The sequence below is a fragment of the Pristiophorus japonicus genome, chromosome 3 (assembly GCF_044704955.1).
Source record: "Pristiophorus japonicus isolate sPriJap1 chromosome 3, sPriJap1.hap1, whole genome shotgun sequence".
Taxonomy (NCBI): domain Eukaryota; kingdom Metazoa; phylum Chordata; class Chondrichthyes; family Pristiophoridae; genus Pristiophorus; species Pristiophorus japonicus.
The window spans coordinates 215,067,191-215,079,346 of NC_091979.1; the positions used below are offsets into that span (position 1 = coordinate 215,067,191).

Sequence of the window (12,156 nt, forward strand, 5' to 3'; positions counted from 1 at the left end):
GAATTCTTTAAATTCATCACTGGTGAAACATGGCCCGTTGTCACTGACCAGTATGTCAGGCAGGCCGTGGCTGGCAAACATGGCCCTCAGGCTTTCAATGGTGGCGGTGGCGGTGCTTCCCGATATTATTTCACATTCAATCCATTTTGAAAAAGCGTTCACCACCACCAGGAACATTTTACCAAGAAACGGGCCTGCATAGTCGACATGGATCCTCGACCATGGTCTGGAGGGCCAGGACCACAAACTTAGTGGCGCCTCTCTGGGCACGTTGCTCAACTGAGCACACACGTTGCATTACCGTACACAGGACTCTAAGTCAGAGTCGATACCGGGCTACCACACATGGGATCTGGCTATCGCTTTCATCATTACTATACCCGGGTGTGTGCTATGGAGATCGAGATGAATGTCTCCCTGCCCATTTTGGGTAGCACTACACGGTTACCCCACAACAGGCAGTCTGCCTGAATGGACAGCTCGTCCTTTCGTCGCTGGAACGGCTTGATTAGCTCTTACATTTTAACGGGGATGCTGGCCCAGCTCCAATGCAGTACACAGTTTTTTACTAGGGACAGCAGAGGATCTTGGCTGGTCCAAGTCCTAATCTGGCGGGCTGTGACAGGTGATTTATCATTTTCAAACGCTTCCATGACCATCAATAAGTCTGCGGGCTGCGCCACCATCAACACGTTTGCAGGCTGCGCGATTTCCACCCCGTGGTGGGCAATGGTAGCCGACTGAGAGCATCTGCACAGTTCTCGGTGTCTGGCCTGTGGCGTGAGTGCCCACCTTTGTATGCGGGCTGAGGCATTAGTATTTATCCTCTTGTTTTCAGCGAACAGGGATATGAGGGGCTTGTGATCGGTTTCCAGCTCAAATTTGAAGCCAAACAGGTACTGATGCATTTTCTTTACCCAGAACACACACGCTAAATGTCTCTTTCTCAATCATGCTGTAGGCCCTCTCGGCCTTAGACAAGCTCCTGGAAGCATAGGTGACAGGTTGCAACTTCCCCGCAACGTTAGCTTGTTGTAACACACACCCGATTCTGTACGACGACGCATCACATGCTAGCATGAGTCTTTTACACGGGTTATACAATACAAGCAGCTTGTTGGAGCATAAAATGTTTCTGGCTTTCTCAAAAGCAATTGTTTTTTTTTCCCCATACCCAGTTCTCACCTTTACGCAATAACACATGTAGGGCCTCTAACAGGCTGCTTAACCCCGGTAGGAAGTTACCAAAATAGTTGAGGAGTCCCAGGAACGACCGCAGCTCCGTGACATTGTGTGGCCTGGGTGCTTTCCTGATAGCCTCTGTCTTGGCGTCTGTGGGCCGAATGCCGTCCGCCGCGATCTTTCTCCCCAAAAACTCCACTTCTGTTGCCATGAAGACGCATTTTGACCTCTTCAGCCGCAGCCCTACGCGATCCAGTCGCTGGAGGACCTCCTCCAGGTTTTGTAGGTGCTCGACGGTGTCCCGACCCATGACCAATATGTCGTCCTGAAAAACCACTTGAGTAGGCTCTCCATGTTTCTCTGAAAGATCGCTGCAGCCGACCGAATGCCACACTCGCATCTGTTGTAGATGAACAGTCCCTAGTGCGTGTTGATGCAGGTGAGGCCCTTCGAAGACTCCTCCAGCTCCTGCGTCATGTAGGCTGAAGTCAGGTCGAGCTACGTGAACGTCTTGCCTCCTGCCAGTGTCGCAAATAGGTCGTCTGCCTTAGGTAGCGGGTATTGGTCCTGTAGCGAGAAACGATTAATAGTTACTTTATAATTGCCGCAAATCCTGACCGTGCCATCACTTTTGAGTACTGGAACAATCGGACTGGCGCACTTGCTGAATTCCACTGGGGAGATGATACCCTCACATTGCAGCCTGTCCAGCTCGATTTCCACTCTCTCCCCCATCATGTGAGGTACAGCTCGCGCCTTGTGGCGAATGGGTCGTGCCTCTGGGACCAAGTGGCCATGTACCTTCGCCCCGGAAAAGTTTCCAATGCCTGGCTCAAAAAGGGAAGGAAATTTGTTAAGAACCTGAGTACAAGAGGCATCATCGACATATGATAGTGCTCGGATATCATCCCAGTTCCAGCGGATTTTGACCAGACAGCTCCTTCCAAGCCGTGTGGGGCCATTGTCCGGGAGAATCCAGAGTGGCAGTCCGTGTACCATGCCCTCGTAGGTGACCTTGACCATGGCACTGCCCAGGACAGTGGTAAGCTCTTTGGTGTACATTCTCAGTTTCGTGTGGATGGGGCTCAGGGCTGGTCTGAGTGCCTTGTTGCACCACAGTCTCTCAACATCTTTTTACTCATGATGGATTGGCTAGCACCAGTGTCCAGTTCCATGGCTACGGGTAAGCCATTCAATTTTACGTTTATCATTATAGCTGGACATTTCGTTGAAAATGTGTGCACCCAGTGTACTTCAGCATCTGCCTCCTCTCTCTGAGGCTCGAAATTGCTTTGGTCCACCATGGACTGATCTTCCTCTGTCACGTGGTGGTTAGCAGGTTTTGCAGAGCTTGCAGCTCGTCTGTTGCGGACTCTGAGTCACCTGCGTCACCTGAGGCCTGCTGGCAGTTGCAGACTCGTGGGTTCTGCCCTGTACATTTCTGCTCGCAAACACAGTTCCAGTTAATTTATGAATATTGCTAGCACTTGTGTGCTGAGAGATTTGTTTGCTGTTATCACTGGTGGACATAAACGCCTGTGCTATTGCAATGGCCTTACTGAGGGTCGGTGTCTCTGCAGTCAAACGTTTTCGTAGAATGGTCTCGTGGCCAATGCCCAGTACAAAAAAGTCTCTGAGCATTTGCTCCAGGTAGCCATCAAACTCACATTGTCCTTAGCTCGGCGACGTAGCTCGCCACTTCCTGACCTTCAGATCGTTGGTACGTATAGAACCGATACCTTGCCATCAGCACGCTCTCCCTCGGGTTAAGATGCTCCCGAACCAGTGTACACAGCTCCTCATATGACTTATCTGTGGGTTTCACCGGAGCCAGATGATTCTTCATAAGGCTGTAGGTCGGTGCCCCGCAGACCGTGAGGAGGACCGCTCTCCTTTTTGCAGCGCTTCCTTCTCCGTCCAGCTCGTTGGCTACAAAGTACTGGTCTAACCGTTCGACATAGGTTTCCCAGTCCTCACCTTCCGAGAACTTCTCCAGGATGCCCACAGTTTGCTGCATCTTTGCGTTGGATTCGTGTACTCGTCGCCAGTTGTTGTGTTCCTAACACAGATGAGACTGCACATAGGGAGGTTAAATTAACAGTGACCGCAGTCTTTATTAAGACACTCCAGAGTGAGTAACAGGCCTTAGGGGCCGGCTTATATGTAGTGCTCGCAAGGGATACTGGGATCCCTTGGGACTTCAGGGGATGCGCTCCCTGGTGGCGGAACATGGGAGTGCATGCTTTACAGATACACGTGTTTTTGCCCCCAAAGTGGATAACCTCACATTTATCCACATTATACTGCATCTGCCATGCATTTGTCCACTCACCTAACCTGTCCAAGTCACCCTGAAGCCACTTAGCATCCTCCTCACAGCTCACACCACCTCCCAGTTTAGTGTCATCTGCAAACTTGGAGATATTACACTCAATTCCTTCATCTAAATCGTTAATGTATATTGTAAAGAGTTGGGGTCCCAGCACTGATCCCTGCGGCACTCCACTAGTCACTGCCTCCCATTCTGAAAAGGACCCGTTTATCCCGACTTTGCTTCCTGTCTGCCAACCAGTTCACTATCCACGTCAATACATTACTCCCAATACCATGTGCTTTGATTTTGCACACCAATCTCTTGTGTGGGACCTTGTCAAATTGGCTTATGAAGAAGGCTCTCATGGCCAGTTCCAATGATAAAAATGTCCCACAGCGCTTCGTTGAGGTGGTTGCTGAACTCGCACGGTGCCGCCAGCCTCCTGAGGTCTGCGGCGTACTTCGCGACTTCCTGGCCTTCGGGCCGTCGATGGGTATAGAACCGGTGTCTCGCTGTGAGGATGCTCTCCTTGGGCTTGAGTTGCTCATGGACCAGGATTACGAGCTCCTTGTACGTCTTGGTCATTGTCTTTGCTGGTGCCAGCTAGTCCCTGACGAGGCCATAGACGGTGGGCCCACAACTGGTTAGCAAGATAGCTCGGCGCTTATCAGCCAGTGTGGCCGGGTCGTCTCCTGCCAGGTCGTTTGCTGTGAAGAAATGTTCTAGCCGCTCCACAAAGGCGTCCCATTCATCATCATCGGCGAACTGCTGCAACGCACCAAGGGTAGCCATTTTCGCGTGAAAGTTCGTAATCTCGTCGCCAATTGTTGTGTCCTTAGATGCTGTAATAATGACTCCACAAGGCAATGTGTTGTATTTGAACTGTAGTTACCTTAGTCCTTTATTAGTTAACTCCAGAGTGAGGATCACACTTAGTGGCCTGCCTTTTATACTAGGCCAGGCACACCTGTACAGGTAACCTACGAGTCTCCCACTGCTGTGCCCTCTGGTGACACACATTGTGATAGTACCAACAGTAGCCATGTAGGATACATGACAACTATATCCCTCATAAGGACCGTCAGTGCCTCATGAAGCTCCTCTTTTCTGTCTTTTAGTACTCTGAGATCAATATAAGGTCCAAAGCAAATCAATCCTCTGTTTACTTAATAACTGTGGTCGAGTTACTAATGATAGAGGGGGATCTGTGTGCTGGTGCCCAGTGATTGCTCTCTCTTTCTCTCTCTCTCTCTCTCCTGAACACACGATATCCCATGTATTGCACTGGCACTTCTCTGATCCCAGGCTGTTGAAATACTGATTTACTGCGGGCCCTGGGCCTCTCGTTACCTGATCTACACTTCACGTTCCAGCAGGGCTCACTGATTCTGGAATTGAACCCTTCGTGATTTCTCCCCCTGCTTGTAGCACTCTCCTAGTGCTGGGATCACCTGGTCTCCATATCTCAGTACCAGGCTAAGTGGTACATCTATACACAAAGGCCTAGAGTTTGTGATCAGGCTGAATATTGGCCAGAGGAGCTGCAGCTGCCCCAGCGATGCGTCACTGAACCCAGCTGGCGTAACTGAGCCCAATACATAACAACACTGTGCAGGAACTGTGTGACACTGCACTCCTGGCACCGAGCCTCACTCAACAGGACCACACTTTTCCAGATGGAAAGTTATGCAACCAAAAGTCCAGTACTGCTCCCAGGAGGCAACACTCTGCGCTGGGAAATTCAGCACATTGCTACAGTAACATTCTTGAATACAACAGACACGGGCCAGTGGTTAGATGGAGCCAGTGTTACAAGAAAAGAAAGAGACTTCCATTACGCCTTTCACGACCTCAGGATGTCCCAAAGCACTTTTTGAAGTGTAGTCACTGTTGTAATGTAGGAAACGCGGCAGCCAATTTGTACACAGCAAGCTCCCACAAACAGCAATGTGATAATGACCAGATAATCTGTTTTTTTGTTATGTTGATTGAGGGATAAATATTGGCCGGTACACCGGGGATAACTCCCCTGCTCTTCTTAGAAATAGTGCCACAGGATCTTTTACGTCTACCTGAGAGGCAAATGGGGCCTCGGTTTAATGTCTCATCCGAAAGATGGCACCTCCGACAGTGCAGCACTTGCTCAGTACTGCACTGCAGAGTCAGCCTAGATTTTTGTGCTCACGTCTCTGGAATGGGCCTTGAACCCACAACCTTCTGACTCAGAGACGAGAGTGCTACCCACTGAGTCACAGCTGACACCAAAAAGGAATGCAATAACGACCTGACGTTTTTCTAACAATCACTAAGTGCAATGCTTATTGTCTGTTACAGTTTTAGAAGAAACTCAGATAATTCGCTCATAGTAAAAGGTTTCAAGAAAGTGCTGGAGTTTCTTGTTGTTCGGTATCCAGGAGAGGACTGGGGCCTGCCTGCGGTATGTATAATTCTGTGGTGAAAAATAAAAGGAAAGTAGCAAATCAGTATTGTCATGTATGTAACCACAATGTAACACCACTGTATTGCTGTATATGCTCAACCTAGATGCACACCTTGACCACAAGGGGTGAACTTGTGGGAGACACTCCTTACCTGATCACACAGGTATAAAAAAGGAGGTCCCACGCAGGATCATCGTCTTTGGATTCCTGTGAAAAAAGGGTGACCTTGTCCCCAGAATGTGCCTCGTGTGGTTTCATACTGTAGAGAAAGGATTTTACATTGGCGACGAGAAACGAGAATTCACGACCCACGAGAATGGCCACCGGTAGCACAGAGGAACGGTACTGCGTTGGGGAAGACTGGGACGATTTTGTCGAGAGGCTTCAGCAAAGCTTCGTTAAGAAAGAATGGCTGGGGGATGCAGCGTCTGACAAGCGAAGGGCTCATCTTTTGACCAGCTGCGGACCAAAGACTTACGCGCTCATGAAGGACTTACTAGTACCCGAAAAGCCGGCGGACAAAACCTTTGAAGAACTGAGCAAATTGATCAGGGAGCCCCTCAAACCGACGGGTAGCATACATATGGCCCGACACAGATTCTACACCCACCGACGTCGTGAAGGACAGAGCATACCGGACTTCATAGCGGACCTCCGGCGTTTGGCCAGCCTCTGTAAGTTCACAGACGCCTGCAGGGGGGAGATGCTAAGGGACTTCTTTATCGAGGGCATCGGTCATGCGGGAATTTTCTGCAAATTAATTGAGACCAAGGATTTGACCTTGGAAACGGCGGCGTTGATGGCTCAAACTTTCATGGCGGGGGAGGAAGAGACGAAAATAATATACGCGCGCAATTCTGCCTCTATCGCAGCGATGGATCAGGGAGTCAACATCATCAATACGACTCAGAGCCCCACAGGCAGGCAGGGGCAGTCCGACACAACCCAGGCAGCAATAGACCCCAGAGTAGGACTTCAACAGAGACAATGTCAGGCTGAATGGACATTCACACCATCACAGTGGACAATGCAGCCCAGGATGGGGCCATTGACACCCACTAATAGGGTACTTAAGAGCAGTCAAAGGGACAGTCAGCGCAGAATGCCTGGCTATAGTCTCTTTGTTTCAAACAATGGAAACTTTAACTCATGCTGGAGGCATGGGGAAAAACACTCAGCTAGATCTTGCAGTTGTCAACAGTTTGACTGCAGGAACTGCAATTTCAGTGGCCACTTAGCTCAAATGTGCAGGAAATCTGCAACGACTAATATGAGGCGGATGGACCAGAAGAGAGTTCATTGACGCAGGATGACTTTTGGGGCAAATCGATGGACGCCGAGGTTCAGCGGGCCCATGTAGTGAATAGTCACAGTTCATACACCAAAACGCCACCAATGATGATGAGGTTTTATTAAACAGCATGGAGCTGGACACTGGGGCCAGCCAGTCACTCATGGGCGTTCAGCAATTTGAGAAGCTATGGCCACTTAAAGCCAGTAGACCCAAATTAGCACATATTGAGACACAATTACGGACTTACACTAAAGAAATCATTCCAGTGCTAGGCAGTGCAATGTTGGCTGTCACACACAGTGGGTTAGTGAATCGGCTGCCGCTCTGGATTGTCCCGGGCAATGGTCCCGCACTGTTGGGGAGGAGCTGGTTAGCCGAGATGAACTGGAAATGGGGGGATGTTCACGCAATGTCATCTGTGGAGCGAATTTCGTGCTCACAAGTCCTTCAACAATTCGATTCACTATTCCAACCTGGCGTTGGGACTTTCAAAGGCACTAAAGTTGTGATACACATCACCCCGGACACCAGGCCAGTGCACCACAAAGCCAGAGCGGTGCCGTATGTGATGCGGGAAAAGATCGAGAGCGAATTGGACCGGCTGTTGAGAGAGGGCATCATCTCGCCTGTTGAATTCAGCGACTGGGCGAGCCCCATCGTTCCCATCCTAAAAGCAGATGGCTCTGTCAGGATCTGTGGCAACTACAAGGCCACCATCAATCGGGTGTCCCTATAAGATCAATACCTGCTCCCGAGAGTGGAGGACCTCTTCGCCACGCTGGCAGGCGACAAGCTGTTCACCAAGTTGGACCTCACTTCAGCCTATATGACCCAGGAACTGGCCGATGAATCTAAACTACTGACCACCATCACCACACACAAGGGACTGTTCGTTTATAACAGGTGCCCGTTTGGCATTCGATCAGCGGCCGCGATTTTTCAACGAAACATGGAAAGCCTGCTTAAATCCATTCCTGGAATGATCGTATTCCAGGACAACATCCTCATCATGGGTCGAGACACCGAGGAACACCTCCACAACCTGGAGGAGGTGCTACGCCAACTGGACCGGGTAGGCCTGCGACTCAAGAAGTCTAAATGTGTGTTCTTAGCTCCTGAGGTTGAGTTTCTGGGCAGGAGGGTTGCTGCAGATGGGATTCGGCCCACCGAATCCAAAACAGAGGCGATTCGACGAGCACCCAGGCCCTGCAACACATTGGAGCTGCGTTCATTCCTGGGACTGTTGAACTATTTCGGGAACTTTCTGCCGAACTTGAGCCCATTGTTGGAGCCGCTACACGTGCTCCTGCGTAAGGGTTGCGATTGGTTTTGGGGGGACTGTCAGGAATGGGCTTTTGATCGGGCGCAAAGCCTACTTTGTTCAAACAAGTTGTTGACCCTGTACGACCCCTGTAAAAAATTGGTTCTGACATGTGATAGAAACATAGAAACATAGAAAATAGGTGCAGGAGTAGGCCATTCGGCCCTTCTAGCCTGCACCGCCATTCAATGAGTTCATGGCTGAACATGCAACTTCAGTACCCCATTCCTGCTTTCTCACCATACCCCTTGATTCCCCTAGTAGTAAGGACTTCATCTAACTCCTTTTTGAATATATTTAGTGAATTGGCCTCAACAACTTTCTGTGGTAGAGAATTCCACAGGTTCACCACTCTCTGGGTGAAGAAATTCCTCCTCATCTCGGTCCTAAATGGCTTCCCCCTTATCCTTAGACTGTGTCCCCTGGTTCTGGACTTCCCCAACATTGGGAACATTCTTCCTGCATCTAACCTGTCTAACCCCGTCAGAATTTTAAACGTTTCTATGAGGTCCCCTCTCATTCTTCTGAACTCCAGTGGTGCATCGTCCTATGGGGTTGGGTGCGTGTTGCAGTAGGGCAATGCTGAGGATCAACTATAACCTGTGGCTTATGCCTACAGGTCACTCTCTCAAGCAGAACGGGGATATGGGATGGTCGAGAAGGAAGCGCTTGCATGTGTCTATGGTGTAAAAAAAATGCATCAGTACCTCTTTGGTAGGAAGTTTGAATTAGAGACGGACCACAAGCCATTAACATCCCTGTTGTCAAACAGTAAGGCTATCAATGCCAACGCATCAGCTCGCATACAGCGATGGGCTCTCACGCTGGCTGCTTATGACTACTCCACCCGGCACTGGCCCAGCACTGAAAATTGCGCTGACACGCTCAGCAGGCTTCCACTGGCCACCACTGAGTGGGCAGCGGAGCAAAGCGCCGAGATGGTCATGGCTGTCGATGCCTTTGACAGCGCAGGCTCCCCCATCACAGCCCACCAGATCAAAATCTGGACAAACAGAGATCCCCTCCTATCCCTGATTAAGAAATGTGTCCTGACTGTTGATTGGGCGCCCGCACACGGAGCATGCCCTGAGGAGGTCAGACCGTTCCACAGACGGATGGATCCAAGCCGATTGCCTACTATGGGGCAGCCGGGTAGTCATGCCCCAGAGGGGCAGGGAAGCATTCATCAGGGAACTCCACAGCAAGCACCCAGGCATTGTGCTGATGAAGGCCATTGCCCGGTCACACGTTTGGTGGCCTGGAATTGATTCAGACCTGGAACACTGTGTTCGCAGGTGCACGACGTGTGCCCAGCTGGGTAATGCCCCCAGGGAGGCCATGCTCAGCCCGTGGCCCTGGCCCAACAGGTCATGGTCACGCATTTATGTTGACTACACATGCCCGTTCATGGGAAAGGTGTTCCTTATTGTGGTAGATGCGTACTCGAAATGGATCGAGCGCATCATTCTGAATTCATGCATGTCATCCACTACCGTGGAAAGCCTATATGCGATCTTTGCAACCCATGGCTTGCCGGAGATCCTGGTTAGTGATAATGGCCCATGTTTCACAAGCTATGAATTCCGAGAGTTTATGTCGGGCAATGGCATCAACCACGTCAGGACTGCGCTGTTCAAGCCGACCTCCAATGGCCAGGCGGAACATGCGGTCCAAATCATTAAGCAAGGTATGCTCAGGATTCAAGGACCCTCTCTAAAATGCTGCCTATCGCATCTCCTGCTGGCCTATTGATCCCGACCGCACTCGCTCATGGGGGTCCTGCCCGCAGAGCTACTAATGAAACGGACACTCAAAACTCGGTTGTCCCTCATTCACCCAGTCCTGACCGACATAGTTGATGACAAGCGCAAGTCACAAAACGAGTACCATGACCGTAATTCGAGGGGGAGATGTATAGAAATAAATTATCCTGTATTCGTCCTCAATCGCGCCATGGGGCCTAAATGGCTTGAGGGGAATAGGGTCATCGTGGTAAAACTCAACAATGGTCAGATATGCTATAAGCATCTAGACCAAGTAAAAAAAAAAGGTTCAGCATCGACACGGAGGAACCTGAAGAAGACCATGAGGTGGAGCTCACACCACCGCCAGTGAACGAGCAACAAGAGCAATCAGAAGAATGCACAGTCCCTGCGGTCAGCCCGGACAGGCCGGAATCACCACAGGTGACAGACACTCATGTCAGTGTCCAACAACCAGAGCCCCAACTGCAGCACTCCACGAGGGAGCATAGACCACCTGAAAGACTAAACCTATGATCCCAATAGACTTTGGGGGGAAGGTGATGTCATGTATGTAACCACAATGTAACACCACTGTATTACTGTATACACTCAATTGGGTGCACACCTTGACCACAAGGGGTGAACTTGTGGGAGACACTCCTTACCTGATAACACAGGGAGAGGGACAGGGAGAGGGACAGGGAGAGGGACTGATACGTCCTTACTACACAGTATAAATGCACACGAGGCCCATGCTTGAGAGAAGGTCAGTCTGTGACCTGTCCTTTATTCCTTAGCACTCAAGTGATGAAGGTGGGTGGAGCTTCCCCTTTTATACCTGAAGGTCCAGGTTAGGAGTGTCTCCCACCTAGTGGTCAGTGTTCTCACGGTGTACAACTTGGGTCAGTTTATACATGGGTTACAATGCTGGTTGAATACATGACATCATCTCCCCCCCCAAAGTCTTATTAGGATCACAGGTTGAGTCTCTCTGGTGGTTTACGCTCCCTTGTAGAGCGCCTGAGTTGGGGCTCCGGTTGTTGGGCGCTGGCCTGAGTGTCTGCTGTTTGCAGTGTCTCAGGCCTGTCTGGACTGCCCACAGTGACTGGGCTCTCCTCCCTTTGGTTCCGGTGTTCGGTCAGCTGTGGTGGAATGAACTCTATATCGTGTTCTTCCTCTGCTTCTTCTATGGGGTTGCTGAACCTCCTTTTTGTTTGATCCACATGTTTGCGGCAGATTTGTCCATTGGTAAGTTTAACTACCAGAATCCTATTTCCCTCTTTGGCAATCACAGTGCCTGCAAGCCATTTGGGCCCTGCAGCGTAGTTGAGGACAAAAACAGGATCATTTACATCAATACATCGCGCCCTCGCATTCCTGTCATGGTAGTGATATTGGGCCCAAGTTTACACAAGAAAAAAAAACAGGCGCCCCTCCGAGCTGGGCGCCCGTTTTTCGCGCCTAAAACGGCGCCTAAAAAAATCCTCGGTATTCTCCACCTACCTGCTGGTCCTCTGGCCCTCGGCGCAGACAGCACGAGCTGTGGGGGGGCGAAGCCAGGTCCCGGCGCTGAAAGCAGTGCCGGGACCTCTGCACATGCGCGCTACAGTCGGCACGCAAGTGCAGTAGCTCCAGGCGCCGAACTGTGTGGGAGGGGCCCGAAGCACGCAGCCCCTAGCCCTGGCCCAATGGCCTCACTGGGGCTGCGTGAATAAGACCCGACACCCGCTCCCCCCCCCGCTCTCCAACCCCCCCCCCCGCCGATCAGACACCCGCTCCCCCCGCCGACCCGACCCGACACCCACTCCGCCCCCCCCCTGCCCCGACTGACCCGACCCCGACCCGCCCTCCTGTTCCCC

The 12,156-nt window shown here is 51.0% G+C and overlaps 1 protein-coding gene across 1 annotated transcript in view; it reads left to right on the forward strand.

Annotated features, from left to right (window-relative positions):
* trpm2 (transient receptor potential cation channel, subfamily M, member 2) overlaps positions 1 to 12,156 on the forward strand; it is a 410,019-nt gene that overhangs the window by 370,094 nt on the left and 27,769 nt on the right. The window contains exon 32 of the mRNA XM_070876247.1: positions 5,831 to 5,933. Within this exon, the coding sequence (XP_070732348.1) occupies positions 5,831 to 5,933 (103 nt within the window). The remainder of the gene's footprint in view (positions 1 to 5,830; positions 5,934 to 12,156) is intronic.